A 22,091-nucleotide genomic window follows, 5' to 3' on the forward strand; every position below is an offset into this window, starting at 1 on the left:
GTCTAACTTAACATCAATGGTACTAAGAGTAGCTGTAGAAACCATCGCAGGTTGCTACATATGGCCTGGAACTAATCAGTGTTTTAATAATAACTTGTTCAATCTATCAGGGATCATGTACAAAAGCAGTCTTCTCTAAGATGTCAGCATTAAAATCCAGACTCAAACCAGGAGCTCGTTGTTCAGGAGCTTTAACCTTTTTTCTTATAAGTTACTCACCCTGAAATTTTAGTTGCCCACTCAAACCTAGCATGCTATGTCAAAACTCACCGATCCCAAAGAGTTGGCAGTTCTTCCTGTAGACCAGTATTCAACTCATCAAACACCTTCTGTGCCTTTTTGAGCTCCTCCTCTGCCTACAGACAAAGTTCATGATTAAATCAACTACAAAACACCTGCACAGATACAACAGCTGCACAGGTAACAGGAAACAGCTGATCCTTTATCTTGTGAATGTCCGTCTACACATGAAATGACTCACTTTGATCATCTTGCGGTCATTCTTCATCCCAGACGTCTGCATGGTTTCCATGTGGTGTCGGGCACTGTCATAGTCAATGAGTTTGCGGCTTCTTTTGGCGACACGGGTCTGAAACGAAAAGAAGTTGAGCTTTCATGACATGCATCCATTTCAGAAAATCATTCCCTAACCAAACTGCTGATTGCCTTGAGATCTGGAAACTGCTGCAGGTATGCATCCAGATTTAGTAGTGTCGAGTCCACCAGCTTGTTGTGGAAGTCTTCCCACAATGCATCACAGTCCTGCAGAAAATAGAAACCTAGGTTTATGGTACATATTTCAGGTGGATTTTGGTGTTCTTCTGTACCCTGGGATGTTTTTATGACTCTGACCTTCCCGATGGTCAGGACGTCATCCTTTCCATGCCAGTCGGGTTCATAGACTTCGTGCAGAGACTGAGTCAGGTTGATGGATGCTTGCTGCATCCCTGCCAATGACAGTACAATTTCAGCTGGTGGTCACAATGGCAACATTTAACTTTGCTACTCACTGCGAAAAGAAGATAAGCTTTTCTCTATCGTCCTGTCCGGAAATTTTAAATAGTGAGGTCAGAGCTCTGCCCACCTGCGCCATCTAACTGAAACCTTTTCTGTGAGGCTATGTTAGTTTACTCAGGAGTTGTAGTTCAATTTAATTCAGTTCCATTTTAATTATACAGCACCAAATCATAACAGTCACCAATTATTACTTCCAGGCTGGACGACTGTAATTCATTATTATCAGGAAGTCCTAAAAACTCCCTGAAAAGCCTTCAGCTAATCCAAAATGCTGCAGCAAGAGTCCTGACAGGGACTAGAAAGAGAGAGCAGATTTCTCCTGTTTTGGCTTCCTGTTAAATCCTGCTCCTCACATACAAGGTCTTAAATAATCAGGCCCCATCTTATCTTAATGACCTTGTAGTACCATATCACCCTATTAGAGCACTTCGCTCTCGCTCTGCAGGCCTACTTGTTGTTCCTAGAGTATTTAAAAGTAGAATGGGAGGCAGAGCCTTCAGTTTTCAGGCCCCTCTTCTGTGGAACCAGCTTCCAGTTTGGATTCAGGAGACAGACACTATCTCTACTTTTAAGATTAGGCTTAAAACTTTCCTTTTTGCTAAAGCATATAGTTAGGGCTGGACCAGGTGACCCTGAATCCTCCCTTAGTTATGCTGCAATAGACGTAGGCTGCCGGGGGATTCCCATGATGCATTGAGTTTTTCCTTTCCAGTCACCTTTCTCACTCACTATGTGTTAACAGACCTCTCTGCATTGAATCATATCTGTTATTAACCTCTGTCTCTCTTCCACAGCATGTCTTTATCCTGTCTTCCTTCTCTCACTCCAACCAATCACAGCAGATGGCCCCGCCCCTCCCTGAGCCTGGTTCTGCTGGAGGTTTCTTCCTGTTAAAAGGGAGTTTTTCCTTCCCACTGTCACCAAACTGCTTGCTCATAGGCGTTATAAATAGGGGTGGGTTTTAATAATCGATTCATCGATTAAAATGGATTCTGGCTTTGATAACGTAATATCGATTCATTAAAATCCTGAATCGATTTTTTTATATAAATGTATTTTGCCCAAAATTCCAGAATCTCAGGTAGAACGTCACAAAATTTCAACAACCACCAAACATTTAAAACAGTAAATGAGAGCAGGAACACGGATTCTGCACAAAGACGTAAACACAAAGCGTGGACCTGCGGATCAGAATCAGTGAGATGTCGCCTTTCTTACCTGACGGCACGGACACGGTCGGGGCTGAAAGCCGACAGCTCGCTGATTCTGATGTGTCGGCGGGTCCGCGCTTTGTGTTTACGCCCTTTTTGCGCTGATTCTAAAGCTGTTAATTTGATGTCTCTCCAGACAATATTGACTGAACCAGCAGCAAAAGAAGATCCAAACTACGCTTCACATAAACATCGTCATGGACTCCCTCTGACTTTTGCTGTTTTGCTTCCACCACAATAAAATCACACTTCATGCACAGCTCTCTCTCTCTCTCTCTCTCTCTGTATACTTCAAGAACAGTTTCCCGTCTATCCCTGAAATCTGTTTTCTGCATTATTCGCTTGCTTGTTATGCACAAGACTACCGTTGCTTACAGCGCTGACGGCTGCTGTTTTTTTTTCCTTTTACTTACTTCCAAAAAGAAAACCTAATTTCTGCCGTTCAACAGGCTTCTGAACAAATTTAAACTTTTTAAAATTATGCAAAATGCAAAACGCTCAGCTGTGTCTCTAATAAAACCGCTGTAACGTCAGAGGTAATGTTCATAAGTTGATTAATGATTTTCTTTCGTTTTTGATGTACTGCAGAATATTTTTATAAAATCTCAGGCCAGGAAAATCACCTCCATGTTTTCTGTGTTTTATCTTCAGCTGCTTTGACACAAAGGCCTCTGCTGTGATGCTCACACCTGTGATAAAGTCTCGCAAGTGTCAGCTTCCTTTTTATAGATAAAAAAATATGTAAATGTACTGATCTGAATTATAATATTTCTGACTGTCTGAGGCAAAATTTCCCAGATTCAAATCGAATTGAATCGAATCGTGGATCGAATCGATTCAGGACCTTGTGAATCGGAATCAAATCAATTCTAGAAATCAGTGACGATACCCAGCCCTAGTTATAAAGCGACTGTTGTTGTGATTTGGTGCTGTATATTGGTGCTGTATAAATAAAACTGAACTGGGCGCCTCCTGGGTGAGGTGTTCCAGGCATGTCCCACCGGGAGGAGGCCCCGGGGCAGACCCAGGACACGCTGGAGAGATTATATCTCTCGGCTGGCCTGGGAACGCCTTGGTATTCCCCCGGATAAGCTGGAGGAGGTGGCTGGGGAGAGGGAGGTCTGGGCCTCTTTGCTTAGGCTGCTGCCCCCGCGACCCGGCCCCGGATAAAGCGGATGAAGATGGATGGATGAGTTGAATTGAATATTGAATAGAATCCTAGTGAGGGGCAGCCAATCATAACAAAGTAGTCTTGAAGGGGAAGAAACTAAAAAAGCTTTTTTAAGACAGAGGATGAACTGATGCCACATTCCAGGTACCTCGTAATTCAGCAGTGGCATCACTCCTGAGTTCATATGTTTCAGTAAGAAAGTTTGCAATGTGAGAAAACAAAACAGGATTTGCTTTGGTTCTTAGCAAGATAGAGTCCTTCAGTTATTACTGACAATACAGCATAATAATATTTTTTGTACTTAAAAGCTCCCCTGCAGCACATTCATGGATAGAGCCTGGTCAGTACTCTCTATGTCTTATTTAGTGAGTTGCAAATACACTACAGTGGCAGTACAGATTCAAAGTTGACTGCCGCCATCTTGGACTGTTTACTTCTGTGGCTGCTCTGACTTTCCAAGTAGGTTGCAGCATTAGATAATGAAAGATCATTATAAACTGTGAATCATGCAAAGTGTCACTGAAGACGTTTCTTTCATTTGAGGTTTGTATCACGTAGATAATGAACCATACAGACCTTTAATGGCAGACATGTAGGCCTTCATCTCCCTCTGCAGCCGAGAACCTTCAGTCTGGCAAAGCACACACAAACATGTGATATCAGTTATTTTACACTGGAAGAATTTGGTTTCCACATTTTGCAGAGGTTTCCTCCTGTTCAAAGGGAGTTTTTCGTTCCCACTGTCACCAGTTTCTTGTCTGAGTTTTCTCTTTATATTATAGGGTCTTTATCTTACAATACAAAGTGCCTTGAGGCAACCGTTGTTGTGATTATGCACAATATCAATCAAATCAAACATAAACTGAGGTTTTTCACACTAAAGGCATGAACTGAGCTCTCTACGACACAGGATTTGGAATCCAGGTAACTTAAAGTTTAACTCTGTGTTTTCAAGGTTACACAGAGTGTTTACGTCTTACCAGGTTACATTGCCATGGTAAGTGGTGCTGTACTCGCCTCTCATATTCTGTTAACTGCCAACTAACGAATCAGATCTCTGGAAAATAAGGCCACTGCAGATCTGTTAGAGTGGCTGAGATCTCATCTACAGCACGCCTGGGCATTAAAAACACCTGGTCACGTGGCTGCCTGGCCCCTTTCAGGTCAAAGGGAAATTTGTTAAAGCATATATCATGCAGTTTCTCCCCATCAGAGAATGGCTTACCGTTAACCAGAAAATCACAATGTAATTTTGTTGCTTTTATTTTGAAAGCAACTCTTATTTTACACATTTACATCTGTATAAAATTGAAAGTCTTTGAATTTTTGAAATTAATGTGAATGCTGATTAAACAGTGATCAAACATTGGTGTTTTTACATATACACTGTCTGACTGTGACACCTGCTCCCACCAGCAGTGGTTTATAATGAGGTCAAATATGGAGACAGTCAAGTTCAGCTTAATAACCAGTTTGTCAGTAATTATCCGGCCTTTGTCTTCAAGTGTCAGTGAGAGCTGTACATCCAGAGCAGAGCATTGAAGTCTTCGACCTTCCAGCTCTGTATAAAATCTGTAAGTAAACTAAGCCTGGTAAATGGCCTGTATTTGTAAAGCACTTCACTTAGTTATCCCAGGTATCGTCTTACCTCCTGCCTCCGGAAGTTGATGACCACCTGTTCAAACTGCTCATCTTTGGTCTCGTCTGCTTTTCCCAACTTCTGCAGAACCTGAAAGAGAAATCACATCAAAGCGCCTGATAAATAAAACTAAGGTAGCACAATGACGTCATCACGTCGTGGACAACATTGTCGACCTTGGACCTGGGAAATACGTCACTAACGTCTTTAATTTTCAAGAGGAAAACGTGTGTGACGCGTTTTACCGCACACGTGACATCACGATCTGCTTCAGCCAATCAGAACGTGCTCTATTTGTTTTTGATGATTTCTCCGTTTCTGATGATTTTTCTCCTCAGCCCGTAGCTAATCACGTGACCTCCGAGCGGCTCAATAGCGGATGATCAGTAATACATCGATCCTCATGTGTGAGCGATCGGATTAGAGAGCGGCGGTGACCGGGCCTCCTGCAGCCTCCAGCACCGCTTCTCCATCCGCCCTCCGCATCACCTCCATCACCTGCTCCTCCTCTCCTCCCCCTCTCACCTTCTCCTGGGCTCGGTTCAGGCGCTTCTGCACGTTCTTAGCGAAGATTCCCGTTTTAATTTCCGCCATGACGACCGCACCGAGAGAGAGCGGAGGATTACCGGAGACACGGGAGGGGGAGGGGTGTGTAAGTGTAGTGGGGCGGGGCCGAGGACGCTTTGCTCCTCTGATTGGACGGTGTGTGTGTGTGTGTGTGTGTGTGTGTGTGTGTGTGTGTGTGTGTGTGTGTGTGTGTGTGTGTGTGTGTGTGTGTGTGTGTGTGTGTCCGCGAAGCTTTCAGACTGTCACGGGTTAATCTGCAGGTGGAGCAGCTTACTCACGAGCTATTTCAGGTTTTAACTCAAATCTACAGTAAACAGGAAGTGATCTAAAGCCTGTCCTGACGTCATTAAGCAACAAAACGTTCTTTTTCTAGGTGAACAAACGTTAAGGCCTGACAGCGCATATGGGCTAAACTCCTGACCCTCGCATAGAAGCTCCTTCAGCTGTGACAGGTGTGACAGCTAATCCTAACAACCAGGTGTGGACTAATGGGTCATGATCTCTGATCAATAATCAATAAGGAGTGATTGGTTGTGTAGCAGCAGAGTGATCCAGGGGCGTAATTTCCAGGTGGGTTATGACCCCCCCAATAATCCGACCCAGCCAATATAACCCCCACAATAAAATTATGAATGATCTTGCATAAATAGGCTGTTGATTTTCTTTACTCATTTCAGTTATTACCAGGAAAATAGTTGCATGTTTCGTCATCTGGGAATTTACCCAGATTTATTTATTTATTTAGACAGAGATCTTGACCTCCCCCCCCCCCCCCCACACACACACACACACACACACACGTACTACAACAATACGAATAATCAACAAAAAACACCTTTAATGAATATTTTATTTTATTTTATTCAATCCCCTGTGTGTGTGTTTGTGTGTATAATTACATCTGAGTAGCACTCAAACCCTAACCTGTGTGGGGCCACTTTGTGGTTTTTTTTTTTGTTTTTTTTTTTGTGTCCCGTTTGGATCTTTAGCCATCAGAATTGTTGTCTTAAGGCCAAGAAAGATGCCAAGCGGATTTATTTTACCAAGTGGATCATCATGGCCTTGCCATATTGGTCCATTTGATTGACCTTTATTATAATTATGAATTTATTTTATTTTCAGTTGCTACAAACGGGACAGACATGACTGGGGGATAGGACAGGGAGAAAGAATGAAAGAAAGAGAGGGAGAGAAAGAAAACCAAAGGGGAGAAGAGACGGTGAGAAGGGGGGAAGAAAGAAAAAAAAACAAACAAAACACCTGGGTCACCTGTATGGAGAAAAAAAAACAGAAGAGAAAGCAAACAACAAAGAGCAACATAATAAAAACAGCACCATCACAATAAACTAGCTAGCAGTAGATATCAGTAGATACTAAATAATAAACGATATTGTGCAGCACGCAAGATAGACAGCGCACAATGTGCTTTGAGGCAGCAGCCAAGAAAGCTGTAGTCCGCGTCTGTGAATACCCGTGTGTACACCTGTGTGCATACCTGTGTGGATCAGCATGCTTGCATTCCAAAGGTTTCTCCATGTAACGATCTGCTAGGGAGTGTGGGGAGCCACAGCCCCGTCCTCCAGGGTATGAAGCAGGTATGGGCCACTTTGTGTTTAAAGGGAGTTCTTCCTTCTGGCTTCAATCCTCAGCCCGTTGGTAGGCAGCTCTGAACACCTGAACATCCAGAGCACATTGGATTTTGTTGAAAGGTGAGAGATGCTATTGTGGAGGCAGATGAAACAATGGTCTCGCACGATGTTACATCTCCCTTCACTTGTATTCCAGTCACTCAAGTGTTGGAGATAATTTGTAAGAGATTACAGGATGAGCCCAACGTCAGCAACAGGACCACTCTCAGAACACCACCAAGTCATTGGTTCAGATATGTGGATGACACCTGTGTGAAAATCAAATCTCAGGACATACCACAATTCACATACCACAATTTAGATAGATTTTTTGATTTAATAAGTCAAAAAAAGACAGCATGCTGGGAAATGTATACCTGTATTTGCTGACTATGATCTCTTTGAGGTAAATGTCTGTGATCCCGGTGACATCATTTCTGCCTCACTTTGTTTTCTGGCTTGTGTTTAAGAGCAGCGGTCCCCAACCCTTTTTTTGCGCCACAGACTGGTTTAATATTCAGACAATATTTTCATGGACCGGCCTTTAAGGTGTGGCAGATAAATACAACAAAATAAAATGATACGACCAAAACAAAAACTGTGGTATTTTGTAAATATAATAATAAATGTGAATTCACTGTGTAAATGTTTTACTTTATTAGCAGCGTGCTCTTGAAAAAACATTGAGAGTAACATCCTCCTCTCTGCCCCTTAATGCTCTCTGGTTGCTATGGTAACGCGTAAATATTTTTTTCAAGTAAAGACACACAACTACAAAAGAAATATAAAGTTCACTAAATTGTTTAGAAAATTTATTCATAACACACGGGAAAAGACCCAGGGAAGCCGAGTTAACGATAAAACCCTGAAAACCATACATTTCACACCCGAGCCTCAACTCTTGAGGCCCGGTACCAAACGACTCACAGACCAGTACCAGTCCGTGGCCTGGGAGTTGGGGGCCGCTGCTTTATAGAGCAGTTTGTCAATGTGTCGCCAACAATGTCTGCCCCTGTCCAGGCCTGTAACACCTGTCAGGGCAGCATGAAGCACCTTGAGGCCCCTATCGATTGATTATCGCTTGGTGCTGTATTACTAAAGCTGAACTGATTGAATTTAATGTCCAGAAAAAACCAGCAGAGGGCAGCAGAGCCTCAAACTACATGTTGAGAAGACTATCTGGTCTTTAAGTGATGACGAGATGAATCCTGCTTCCGGGCCCAAACTACTCTACGCTTAATAAGGCTTTTGTGTTTTTAACATGTTTGAATGTTTTGTATCTTGTTCTATTTAATCTCAACAAGCCCCTAAAAACAGTCAGTGATCACTGTCAGCTTTTCTCAGTTTTTATTACTACTGTTCATTTTAAAGCTCAGTTTTTAAAACCTTCCGATGTAACTACAGCCCATGCAGCAGTATATTAATGACTAACCTCGTATTGTGGATGGATTATCTCGGTTGTTCTCCTGACTGAAGTTTGGTCCGTTTACAGCATCCTGCCATGCTATTGCATTTGTCCCTAACTATTCTGAACCCTCACGTTAACTTTTATCGAGTGGAAATAAGTTAGCGCTCATCCTCCAGCTTCACTGTGCTAATGTTATGCTAACATAGCTGTGTCGCTAGCGATCACGTAGCACATCATTATATTAGCCCAACTTCAGTAACCCTACAAACGTCACTGCCGTTTAGTTTTCTGTCTTCATTTATGTTGGAAGTGATAGCAGAGCTGTACGTTTGAATTGTTTCATAAATCTCTCAGTCAGAACATGCTATATCATGTTTAGATGGAAGCTAGCAAGCTAACTTCCTGCTAACTTCTAACTCTGTTAAATTTAATAATTTTTATTTTCATGGAAGCCTGGATGTTAAACTTAATTGTTACACCTGGTAAAGCAGCAACGCTGATCGTTTTATTAAAGATGAAAAATTTAGACAGCTTTTAACTCTCAGTGATGCTGCAGTGTTCATTTGACCTGCAGCGGAGTTTGGGCTCAGGCACGGCTGATGACATCAGACTTAATGACCGGATTGTTTCCATGAGTCCTGCTTGTGTCGCGGTTCTGTTTGTGTGTTGTTGAAGTAAAAGATCGTTTCCAGCTTAGAACATTATTTAAATTTACTCTTGATCATCAGGCTCTGTTTCAGAGCCCCTTCTCTTCAGTTCTGTCTTATAAAGGTTACATTTGTTATGACACTGTAAGAATACTGAGTACAGTTATGTAGTTCATAGGGTTAGTTAGCTGCTAATTATTCGTTCCACGCCAACCGTGTTCAGACATCAGTGGGTTTCATGTTGCGCTTCTCCACAGTGAACACTCACAGCATGTTAAACCCTGCAGTCTGTATTCGCATATTTACCCTCATTTAGTTTTCATGCAGACGTGTAAATTCGATGGGTGCACCTGGGGCACTTTGACCACTTTCAACATGCAGATTGGATTTTATTTATTTATTTAGGACAGTGCATGTTAATGAACATAAATGTAAAGAAAAAAATTACATGAATGTAAACATACCAGATTATAGCCAAGGGCTAATTTCCATCTGTTGTCCTTAAGCATAAAAATAGACATAATAATTCATAAAAATTCATCATTCATTCATAATAAAAATTCCATCACCAAACTTACACATACACACCTTTCTGTTCCCAAATAAAACATTAAAACTATACAACTTATACATGATCACACACTTGATTTGTCCATAACCAGTTTTTAACCTGTGCCTTAAACAAATTGAGTGTCGAGCATTCTCTAATGGGTTGAGGACGACTGTTCCACAGATGGCCACCCTGGACAGAAAGGATGTTCTGCCCAAATGCTGTCCGTCTGTGGGGTATAAACAAGTCTCCTCGGATTGTAGCTCGAGTGGTCCTGTCTGAGCTTTCTTTATGCTTAATGAACTGCTTTAGTGGTGGTGGAGCAAGGGAGTGTAAGACTTTATATATTAAACTCACTCTTTTAAGTTTCACTAAGTTATTGAAGTTCAGTAATTTATGTTTTTTTAACACATGACAGTGGTGGTGGGATGAATTCATAAAAGGATCTCCTATTAGATGAACTTTGAAAGTCATTCTTAACCCGTGATTTTATAAGTTTTCTAGAAAATAATATAAAATTGTGGTCTGAAATACCAGTGATAAAATTATAAGATTTAATAATTCGCTCGGGCTTATTACTGAAAACCAGATCTATTTTAGTTTTAGAGTGTCTTGTTATTCTTGTGGGTTGTTCAAAGTGTTGAGTAAAGTTCAAAGTCTCCATTATGCCCTTGAGTGTTTTTCTGTCCTTTTCACAGTCCCAGTTGACATTAAAATCTCCCATTACAATTATTTCATTAGACTTATTATTTATAGCATGATATTTAAGTAATATCTGTAGTTGTTCATAAAAAATATTCTTTGCTGAAGGAGGGGGATATAAACAGATCAACGTAAATGACATTTCTGGGGAAAGAGTGATTTTAACAGAAATATGTTCTATTTCGACATCTATTGGTGAACTAAGTAAAGAGCAATCCAGGTGTTTTTTTACATACACAAGTATTCCTCCTCCTCTTGTTCCAATTCTATCCCTTCTGAATACTGTGTACTCTGGAAAGACAACCGCAGACTCAGGAGAAGAACTTGTGAGCCAAGATTCAGAGATACCCAAAATAGAAATATTGGAATTGCTTAGAATATGTTCCAGTTGCTCATGCTTTGGTAACATACTGCGAATGTTAATGTGTCCACATAGAAGCCCCTTTGGTTTATTTTTAGTGTCCCAGATTACTTTAGCCTGATTAAATGTCTTGCAGATCTTTGTTCCTCTGTAAATTTTAATAGCAGGATTTCTAACCACCAACCTTCCAAACACCACAAAACCCCACTACCTCCTGAGTGCTGTTTTCCACAGGTCAGTGTGTCTGGTGGGGGAAACCTGAAGTTCAGATGTAGAGTGTCAGTGGGGAAATGAGTCACTTACAAAGAAGTAACAGCATTACGTCATTTAAAAGTGAGATCAATCAAAAATTCACATCCACTTGAATTTTGTCAAAAAAAAGCACTTCTTGCCAGTTGACATCTTGAATTGATCAAACAAACGAGTGACTGTGTGACATTTTCAGCTGACGCTTGACCTGTGTTATGACGGCGTCACATTTGTAGGCTTTACAGCCGTTCAGGTCGGACATCTGCGGTCAGTTCACTGACATCCACACATGGATATTCCCGATGTTTCTCCTTCCTGCGGCAGAGCTGACAGACCTGTGTGAACTTATAGGAGCCACTGACTCAGAGGGTCCCTCTCAGGTGAAGAGGACGCTGTAGGTCCTGACTCCCACCAGCAGAGGGCGTGCTGATGTCACTGTGTGTGCGTGTGTGGTAGTCTGTTTTGAGCACGCTCCATCTGCTCTGTGCAGGACTGGTCTTTAGAACAAACTCTCTCCATTCTAAAAATTTATTTCACACCGACAGTCTCTCCTCCACGTGAGGTGATGATGACGCTGCGCTGACTCATCTGTGTGTGTCTGTGCATGTGCTTGTGTGTGTGTGTGTGTGTGTGTGTGTGTGTGTGTGTGTGTGTGTGTGTGTGTGTGTGTGTGTGGTGAATGAATCAGGGACACTACCTCCTCTTTCCTCCTTCCTCCTCCTCTTATGTCGTGACGTTCATTCAGGAGGAAACTCCACAAACAGTCCTGAGGTATTCTGAGAGACTTTGCTCACTGTGTGTGTGTGTGTGACTCACAGGGAAATACCTCTGTGGATGGAGGGAGGGATTAAACAGGCTGAGAGGTATAATTACTGTAACAGAGCAGAGAGGAAGAGTAGAGTGACCCTGCACACTGTTCGTTCAGTTCAGGACCACCGGGCCAGCACCAGGAGGACTAGCAACACCAGAACATCCCTCACAGCGCATCAGACCTGCAGCAACTTCACGTCAGAGTTTCTAGTTTCCGCCCTGAAGTCTTTTGAATTTCAGAGGATTTCATCTGAAGAATCTCAAACCAGTTTCAAATAAAAACTCTACTGTCTTTTACTCTGCATCAGACCGCCAACCATTATGTGTTCTCTTTCTGCCGTGGTCTTTTCCATCTCAGCATGGCTTCTCATCGATGCCTCTCCGACCATCTCTCCGGCACCACGGCTGCATGACTCGGCGGTGTCCTCTGACTGTCCTTCGTGCTCTTTGCCTCAGCTGAGGAGGAACTCGTCTTCGTCCGGAGCTCAGAGTGACATGGTGGAGGCAGTGAAGCGTCACATTCTCAACATGCTGCACCTGAGCGCCCGGCCCAACCTGACACAGCCAGTTCCTCGTGCCGCTCTGCTCAACGCCATCAAGAAACTTCACGTGGCCCATGTGGCTGAAGACGGCAGTGTGGAGATCCAGGAGGAGGGCCAGGGCACAGGCAATTCAGCACCACCCGAACCGCCATCTGAAATAATCACCTTTGGAGAGCCAGGTGAGTCCCACGGCACGTCAGGCGTGGTTTATCTTCTTGTTCTGACAGAGAACACATCCAGTTTCTGAGTTCAGGGTCAGTGTTATTAGTGTTATTAGTTCTGGTTAAATACAGCCGTAGAAAGTTTTCAGGCTCACCACTGAGCCCTCTGACTGGTTAAAGCTAATTCTGCGAGGAGGCGTCTGGCAGAAAAAAACCCTTTAATGTAAGAACTGAAGACACGATGAGCCTTTGACATTCAGGATGGATTAAAGAGTGTCTGTAGGGAACATTTTCTCTTGGCTGGGTTAGGGTTCGGTTATTAACGTCAGCAGATCCAGACTCAGTGGAGTCTGTAGAGTCAGACTCTTCAGAGGTTCACTGACCGTCAGTGATGTCAGACTGTCTGTTTGCTCTTTTAGCTCATTCACAATAATCCAAAGAGGTCAAAGTGTGTTTACAGATTTCAGCCACAGGTTTTCATGTTCAGGTCAGAACATTCAGCTCACATTCATGTGTTTGACTGCAGTGCTGAAACTTCCAGTTTGTCTCCGAGTGAAATAAACGTGTTTGTTCTGTTGACAGAAACAAGGAAGGGTTCTCTGATGGAACGACAGCCTTGTTTCTTTCATTTCTGAACCCCAAAATGTAAACTAACAAATCAACTTCTCATCAAAGTTCAAACAGTCACTGACGATGTCCATCAGACAGACTGGTGACCAATTAGCGGACAAACTTTACTTCAAACAGGAATGTTCGAATGATCTGCTGGTTTGGGTCATAAAGACTCAGAGTAACAATCAATATGAGAACATCTTAAATCCACAGAGTATTTTCACTGAGAACAACAGCTGGAGAAAGTCTCAACAGATGAAAGATGAGGGAAACATTGGTCTGAACAGCAGTAGATCTTTGCTGGCAGAACCTTTACTGCTTGTCATTAACCTGTTCTCAATCCACTGTGACTTACTGAAGATGATGATGGTTGCAAAGCCTTTAAAATCTCCTGTGAATACGGACCCGTCACATTGCTGCTTTGCTTTGTTCTATAAATAGTTGTCTCTATCAAAAGGCCCCTCAAAGGATGCTCGCCCAAATTAGTGCACAGTAATTTGGGCGAGCATACCAAGTGATCTTAGCGCGTAAATAATCTGTTCATTCAGATAAATCTGGGCCTCACTAATTATTCTCTAACAGGAGACAAAGAAGGAAGCGCTGAGACAGGACGGGCCTTTTTTTTGTTGGGGTGGTGTCGGGTGGGTGGGGGCGGGATTAGTGTCCTATATGACCAGGCTTGTTAACATCATTAACATCATTCCCTGAAATCAGGCCTGGTCTTTTTTTAGTGCCTTTCCTCATATTGAATATATTTAGAGGCTGAAGCTCCATTCAAGCTTTCACTGTTAAGAACATCAACTTTGTTCACTCATTAAAATTTCTATCTGGGGGGGGGGGGCGTCAGCGGGGTCATGGTTTCAAGTTCCTCGTTTGTTCCCTTCAGGGAAAAACAAACTGCCAGATGAAGTTGGTCTTTCCTAAGGCGTCTTCAGCACGTTTCATTTGATATCTTCCCAAACTCAGACACACCAACCCTAATCCACATTAACCCATCCAGTTTCCACTTAAAATACAATCTGAGAGGTCAAAGGTCAAAGACTATCAGACTGAATTCTGAACGCCCCTCTGTCATTGTCAAGGGTCAGAGATCGCACTGTTTTAGACTGAAATTTTCTGACTCTGTGTAGTAAATGGGACACAGCGCTAATGTCCTAACTATTCTCTTTCACAGGCGACGGGCCAAACGCGGTGACCTTCGACATTTCGAGGGAGGGAAGTGACTCGTCTGTGGTGGAGCAGGCAAACGTTTGGATCTTCCTGAAAATGTCAAAGATGAACCGCCTGAGAAGCAAAGTGATGCTGCGACTTTATCGTGACGATGATGACGAGGACTGTGTTTCAGAGAAGATGGCGGACACCCGTCGTAGTGGCTGGCACACCCTCGCCATTCCTCGCACTGTTCAGAATCTACTGGACGGCGGCAACAGTCCTCTTAGGTTACGGGTTTCCTGTCCTCTGTGTCTCGAAGCAGGTGCCGCTCCTGTCCTGACGCCTGCAAACGGTGAACTGGCCACGGGACGAGATCAGTCACACCGGCCGTTCCTCATGGTGGCGCTTCGAGCTCAAGAGGAGGTGGCTAAGCGCCGAGCTAAACGAGCTCTGCAGTGCGATGGGAAAATCCGCATCTGCTGCAAGCAAGAGTTTTACGTGAACTTTAAAGACATCGGCTGGAGTGACTGGATCATCGCTCCGGCTGGTTACCACGCCAACTACTGCGAAGGCGACTGTCCAAACCACATGGCAAGCATTGGAAGTTCACCGCTGTCTTTCCATTCAACGGTCATCAACCATTATCGCATGAGAGGCTACAGCCCATTTCAAAACATCAAGTCGTGCTGCGTGCCAACGAGGCTGCGAGCAATGTCAATGCTCTACTACAACGAAGAGCAGAAGATTATCAAGAAGGACATCCAGAATATGATCGTGGAGGAGTGCGGCTGCTCGTGAACAGCTGGCCTTTGCTCTGCTGCTTCTACCAGACGTGGAAAAGACTCTGGAAACTGTCAGAGAACCTCTGAGAAATATTCTATGAAACCTGCAACCTGCAGGAAGAAACATCTGATATGCTCTTTCCCAGGAAAGACAGTCTCCTGTGTTCAGTGAATTTTTGTGTTTCATACTGGGAGAGACTTTTCCACATTGGAATGTGCTGAGGATACTATGCAACGTGGATGTCTCCGTGTGCTTCATCAGTGTTGGTTTTCTGCTGCTCAGAGAACATTTCCACATTATTAGCATGTTCCACTGAAGATGAAAGTAGTTAATCTGGTTGCTGAAGCCAAACGTTATTTTCGTTATTGTTATGAAACACACTGAATGTAGATATTTGCACAGTAATAGGTATTTCTAGATGCATTGCCACAGTTTGGATTCAGATGAAAGCCAAAGACAAACGTTTGGTTCATTTTCCTGAGAGACAAACGGCTGAAATCCACCTGTGTCAGATTAAACCTTTAATCTGCTGAAACAAAAACAAACTGAAGACATTTCTCTTCACATCAATCTTTAATTGTAATATATGTTGTTTCTGTAATTTATTTCCATTGATTGTTTTCTCATTAAACGGACTACCAATCCACATTTTGTCTCTGTCTTTGGAAAACTCTAAATAACACAAGTCTTTGCATTTCAATGACTCTCTGAGAGTTCGTGCCACCCTCAGGACAAACCTTGCACTGCAAATATGAGAACAGCTCAGCCATTATGAACTCTTTCAAACAGGGGTGGGGAACTCCAGGCCTCGAGGGCCGCTGTCCTGCAGGTTTTGGATGTGTCAGCTGATTCCTCAACATGTCCTGAAGTGCTCCAGAGGCCTGGTAATGAACTAATCATGTAATTCAGCTCTGTTGACCCAGGGTGAGATCTAGAACCTGCAGGACATCGGCCCTCGAGGCCTGGAGTTCCCCACCCCTGTTTTAAAAGGTTTATTAAGGTCAATCATGAGTTAATATCACAGATTTGGGCTGGCTCAAACATCACTAAAGTGTATCCTAACTAAAGCAAAATGAAGATCTGAAAAGCAGGAAGTGATTTCATTTACTGCAGATCAGTCATTTTATTTCAGATTTGGTGTGATTGCTGGCACCCAGCCGCTCGGTTTTCAGGTTTCAAAGTGGGGTTTTTTTTGCAACCAGCCTTTATTTGATTCTCGAACCCTAACTCTTTTCAGAGGAAGACGTGCTTATGGGAAACTTTCAGGCAGCTACTCTCTGATGTTATTCATGCTGTAAATGGTAAACAGACTTGTTCTTAAATAGCTCTTTTCTCCTCTAAGCACATTTCCTCTAAGCTTCATTCATACAGATACTTTTCTTCTATACTCAAGCACCTTTCAAACATCCACAAACACACTGACACCCTGATGGGTTCAGTATCTTGGCCTGGACATGCAGGCTGGACTCCTGACGCATGTGTTCAAAGACACCCAGCCCCTCAGCTCTGAGCTGAACTCTGTTTTCACACATTCACAAAGCCCTTCAGAGCGATGGGGAAATCTGAGAGCCAGCTCTTTGTCTTCAGGTAAAAATGGGAGCGATGGCTGGCAGACTGAGAGGCTCCTTCACGTTCACCTCTGTCTGTTCTGCCCCCTGATTGGCTGTTGACAGTGGTAAAGTTAAACCTTTCGCAGGCTGAAAGCAGCGGAGCAGCCAGCTGGCATGGTGGCGCTCTGTTTGTTCACTGACCTACAAACTCATCGCTGAGTTAACAAGTTGGTTTAAGAACCACAAAGACTGTTGAGGCAAACCCAAAGAATTCTGGGTACTGGAGCACAGAAACACTTGATGAAAAGAGCCTGAAACACAACATCAGGAGTCAGTTTCAAACGTGCCCACAGAGCTGCAGGCTGAGAAAAAACAATATATCCGAAAGGGTTGTAGACAAAAGTACAGAAAAAAACCAAACAGAATGCAGAAACATTTAAGCTAAGATGCCTGTGATTGGCTGGAAACAGGGCCAGTACCCTCACCTATTGAATCCTGGGAGAGACTCCAGCAGTTACTGAGGTTATCAGGCTTATCAGCACTCTGGGCACTGATGAAACTCTTTGGACAATGACCAGCTTCAGCTCAGAGAGGCACTATTTGGAAGGTTTGAACTTGTTGTACCCAAACAGAGGAATTTGTGAGAGTTTAACTTTTAGCTTAAATTGTTTAAATTCACACAAACAGAGATATGGTTTAGATGGCAATTACATGAGAAAACCACCAATAACATCAGTCCATTGTCTTTGTTCTAAACAAAGTGAGATCCTTACAGCTGACGGGTTAGATCCCCAATAACACAAACCATCATGAACAGGCAGAACATATGCTGTAAAAAAAAAACAGGAGTCAACGCTGCTCTGAGCCTTTATATTTCTATTAACACTTGGTTAAAATGTGTGTTCTTGTGAAATGTGTAGCATGTTTCCTCTGTATAAAACAATACATTATTACCATTAGAAACGAGTGGGATACCCTTCGGTTACTAAAGCTGTGCTGTATGAAAGAGTTGACGGGACAGATAACAGATAGATGTATTGCCTGTAAAACAGAAATCATTCCTGAAGGTTTTGTTTATAATTAATGACATTATATATAATGTTAGTGAGAATTCATGTTTGGTTTCCACAGGTCTACATTGGGCATCAGTTCAATTCATTTTTATTGAACTGAAAAAAGGAATTGAATTTATATCATGACGACAGTTGCCTCACTGTGTTTGATGAGCCTTATTGTAAGGTAAAGACCCTACGATAATACACACTGTAAATGTATTTTACAAGTATTAAAGGCTAAAGGCCACATGTACTCTGGAATATCTGAATGGCAGATCTGATTAATTACACTGTAAACTACTGAAACTCTGTCTGTGACTCAGGGTGTTTCGATTCCGATTCTTTCCCTGATTTCGATGCAATAGTTGTGATCCCTGTTTAATATTTGTATTCATAGTTTGTTATCATTCCTCCTCTGTTTCCTTGTCATCTTGGGTCTAGTTTCCTGTGTTATTGATGTCTATCTGTGCTCGTGCCCTCTGTATGTGGTCAGTCTGAGCCTCAGTGTGTCTCTCGTACTTCCTGTGTTATCTTTTCAGTTTCCCGTTGTCAGGCGCTGGCTCTGTGCACCAGCAGTTTGAGTTTATTTTGTATTTTTGATTTCTTATGTTATATTGGAAATAGGTTAAGTTGAGGGAGTACTTGAGTCTACCACATGTCCTGATGTATGAGTCTTTTCTTGTCTTCAGTGTTTTTTCTTTCAGTAATGCATGTCCGTTAGTCTCTCCTCGGTTCCATGTTCTAATTGTCCGGCTTGTGCTGTCATGTTTACGTCGCTCCATGTTTCCTGTTTCATTTTGAAGAGTCTGGTGTTTCCATGTCCAGTGTGTATAGTTTTGGTCCCCCTATGGCGTCATGTTCATTAGTGTCAGCTGTGTCTCCCCTGGTGTTTCCACTTCCATCATTATCCTCCTGTGTATTTGAGTCGTCTGTCTCCTTTGTTCTTTGTCTTCACGTCAGGTCACAGAGTTTTTTTCCCTACTGTTCAGGTTCTTGTTCATGCTGTTTTGATTATTGCACAGTTACATTTTTGTATGTTCCCGTTCAGTTTCATATTCATGTCTTTTCCCAGTTTAAGTTGTAGTTTAGGTCCGCATATATATATATATAAGAGAGAGACAGTGTTTTCTGTCTGTGAGGGCTTATTTCAAACATGTTAAAACATAAACTATACAAACAACAATCACAATAAATAACATAATCAAAAAGGAGCTGGAAGAAACCTAAGCCTGTTTAATCCCCATGTATACATGCTCACTGTATACTACAGAAACAGACAGAGAGGAAAAATCTTTTATTAGAATAGAATAGAATAGAATAGAATAGAATAGAATAGAATAGTAGTCCTTTTTTGTCACTACACACACATGTACAATGAGATTCAGAGCATCTCCTGCTCAGTGCAGACATGAGGCAAAAGTTCTGCAGCACTACATACATATGAACAGTATTCAAACATATAACAAGTACAAATATACAAATATTGGGGGAAAAAATACATAATGTTATGTATTTACAGTGTGGGTTTTTGCACGTAACTCAGTATTGCACAGTGCTGATGGTAGCTGTGTTGTCTGTGTATAGTAGTCCTTGGATTGGGGGCTGGAGCTGTGTTGTCAGTGCATGTGTGAGTTCAGGGTGGTTATGGCTCTTGCAAAGAAACTGTTTTTGAGTCTGTGGGGTTTTGTGTTGATGCACCTGTAGTGCTGCCCTGAGGAAAGCAGGCTGAACATGTTGAAACCAGGGTGGGAGCTGTCTCTTGATAATGTTTGCTGCTCTGCTGAGGCAGCGGGAGGAATAAATGTACATCAGGGAGGGGAGAGGGCAGCTGAAGCCTCACTCTGTCCGCCTTAGTGCAGTTGCTGTACCATACTGTGATGCAGTGTGTAAGCAGGCTCTCCACGAATGAGCGGTAAAAGGTAGGTTGGAGTTCAGCTTTACTTCCTGAGGACTCTCAGGAAGTGCAGCCGCTGTTGGCCTTTTTAACGACCACTGAATGTTGTCTATCCAGGAGATGTCAGAGGAGATGAGGACACCAAGGAACCGGAAGCTGTGGACCTCTCCACACACTCCCTGTGATGTAAAGGGGGGTAAGTCAGTGCTGTTCTCCTGAAGTATACAATGAGCCTCTTTGGTTTTCTTAGTGTTCAGTGCCAGGTTGTTCTCTGAACACCAGCTGCCAGCTTCAGGACTTCCTCTCTGTAGGCTGCCTCATCTCAAAGGGAGATGAGTCTGTGGTGTCATCAGCAAACTTGATGATGAGATTGTACAAATAACAGTGGGTTCAGACAATCGCTGTACCTGGTGTCTTTCATTATCCTAGTCATCATGTTGATAATGATGATATTAATATACATTACTAATTATTTGTAAGTACTTGGCCCCCACCTCCCCCACTGTCACCACCGGATCCCCACAGGGCTGCGTTCTCAGCCCCTGATGTACACCCTGTACACCTACCCACCCAACCAACTTCATCGTCAAGTATGCCGATGACACCGCCATGTTTGGGCTCATCTCTGATGGGGATGAGACAGCGTACAGGGTGGAGGTATAGAACTGTGACATCATGAAGCCATGTTTTTGAGGACTTGTGTGTGCAGATCAAGACTGTTTCCACATTCAGGAATAACAACCCAACCAGGAAGCTGGAAGTCAACCCCGAGGAGAAACTGGGCACAGTGGTTGGCCGAGTATGCAGTCAGTTTGGGACTCCAACACACACAACTGCATCACCCCAACCAACCTGGGATACTGTTCTTGGACTTCAGCTTGGCCTTCAACACCGTAATCCCAGATATCCTCCATTGAAAGCTCACCCATCTCACTGTGCCCACCTCCACCTTTCCATGGAACACCAGCTTCCTGATGGACAGGCAACAGTAGGTGAGACTGAGGAGTATCACATCCCACACCAGACCATCAGCTCTTCTCCCTCTACACCAGGGGTGGGCAACTCCAGGCCTCAAGGGCCGGTGTCCCTGCAGGTTTTAGATGTGTCCTTGAACCAACACAGCTGATTTAAATGGCTAAATTAGCTCCTCAACATGTCCTGAAGTTCTCCAGAGGCCTGGTATGGAACTAATCATGTGATTCAGGTGTGTTGGTCCAGAACGATGCAATCTGCATACAGACAGCAGGTGGAGCAGCTGGTCCACTGGTGCAGTCAGAACCACCTGGAGCTGAACTCACTCAAGACTGTGGAGATGGCGGCTGACTTTAGGAGAACCCCGGCTCACCATCCTCAACAGTACAGTACCCACTGTAGATCACTTATTTTATAATATAAAGCACCTTGAGGCGAGTGCTACATAAATAACACTGAATTTGACTGAATATCTATTAAAAATACATCAACAATAAAAGGATGTCTGTCTACATTACATTACTTGTTCATGTGTTTCTTTTGAGCAGTTTAGACCTGATACAAAAACCTGCAACTGGGATTTTACCAAATCAACGAGCATGTTCCTGTACAGAGTAAACTTCCTGAACACCTGAGCTCACCTGAGACTCTCATTTAAATGGAGCGTCAGAACTTTATTATTGGAAGAGGTTTATCCATAAATCATGTTTGTGACCTCTTAACTTTTTAATGTTGCGTGTTCTCACATGGTCTGAAGATGAGTCCTTACAGGGTGGAGTCAAACAGCTGTCACAGGGGACTGGCTCCTGCCACTATTTCCCCACTGCTCTGACGCTGGGTTTGAGGTGACGATCACATCTGCAGGATTTAAACGAACATGTGTGACGGTCTCGAGCCTGGCCCTCTAAGTCGTGCTACACGAGTCCACTAACGTGACCTGACTTGGCTGTAGAGGTCGGAGGTGTGGTGTGCGGGCTCTCCCGCTCACTTGCTCTTAGCCAACACCCTCAACGACTTCTACTGTCGTTTTGACGAGCCATCAGGCAGCCTTCACACCTCCAACGACCCCAACAATAGAGGCACTTTGGACACTCATCCCCCACCTCTCCCCCCTCCATAGAGCCATCACCGCCTTCAAACTGTTCACCTGCAACACCCGCCCCCTCACCCCACACAAAAGAGGATTTCACACCACCTCCTCCGACCACAACTCTTCATATTCATGAAGCAGATGTGAGGAAGCAGTTTAGGAGTCTGAATGCTCGAAAAGCTCCCGGCCCAGACGGTGTGTCTCCTGCCACCCTCAGACACTGTGCAAACGAGCTGGCCCCAGTGTTTTCTGGCATCTTCAACTCCTCACTGCAGGCATGTCATGTGCCTGCCTGCTTCAAGTCCTCTACCATAATCCCT

General features: G+C 43.4%; 2 protein-coding genes across 9 annotated transcripts in view; one reads left to right on the forward strand and one right to left on the reverse strand.

Moving 5' to 3' along the window:
* The window catches only part of amph (amphiphysin), a 43,978-nt gene extending 38,277 nt beyond the window's left edge, over positions 1 to 5,701 (reverse strand). For all 8 annotated transcript variants that reach the window (XM_042216294.1, XM_005951861.2, XM_042216296.1 and 5 more), the window contains exons 1-7: positions 5,564 to 5,701; positions 5,048 to 5,128; positions 3,976 to 4,030; positions 853 to 947; positions 667 to 762; positions 482 to 589; positions 271 to 356 (exon numbers count right to left, since the gene is read on the reverse strand). In XM_042216294.1, the coding sequence (XP_042072228.1) occupies positions 271 to 356; positions 482 to 589; positions 667 to 762; positions 853 to 947; positions 3,976 to 4,030; positions 5,048 to 5,128; positions 5,564 to 5,632 (590 nt within the window). In that variant the 5' untranslated portion in view covers positions 5,633 to 5,701. The remainder of the gene's footprint in view (positions 1 to 270; positions 357 to 481; positions 590 to 666; positions 763 to 852; positions 948 to 3,975; positions 4,031 to 5,047; positions 5,129 to 5,563) is intronic.
* Positions 5,702 to 11,863: 6,162 nt separating this feature from the next.
* On the forward strand, positions 11,864 to 15,851 carry LOC102291856 (inhibin beta A chain). Its single transcript, XM_005951862.2, has 2 exons — positions 11,864 to 12,681; positions 14,450 to 15,851. The coding sequence occupies exons 1-2, from the start codon at positions 12,282 to 12,284 to the stop codon at positions 15,223 to 15,225; spliced, it is 1,176 nt and encodes a 391-aa protein (XP_005951924.1). The 5' UTR covers positions 11,864 to 12,281; the 3' UTR covers positions 15,226 to 15,851.
* Positions 15,852 to 22,091: the final 6,240 nt, after the last annotated feature.

Source organism: Haplochromis burtoni, unplaced genomic scaffold, assembly GCF_018398535.1.
Source record: "Haplochromis burtoni strain Fernald_Lab_line unplaced genomic scaffold, NCSU_Asbu1 Contig_999, whole genome shotgun sequence".
Lineage (NCBI taxonomy): Eukaryota > Metazoa > Chordata > Actinopteri > Cichliformes > Cichlidae > Haplochromis > Haplochromis burtoni.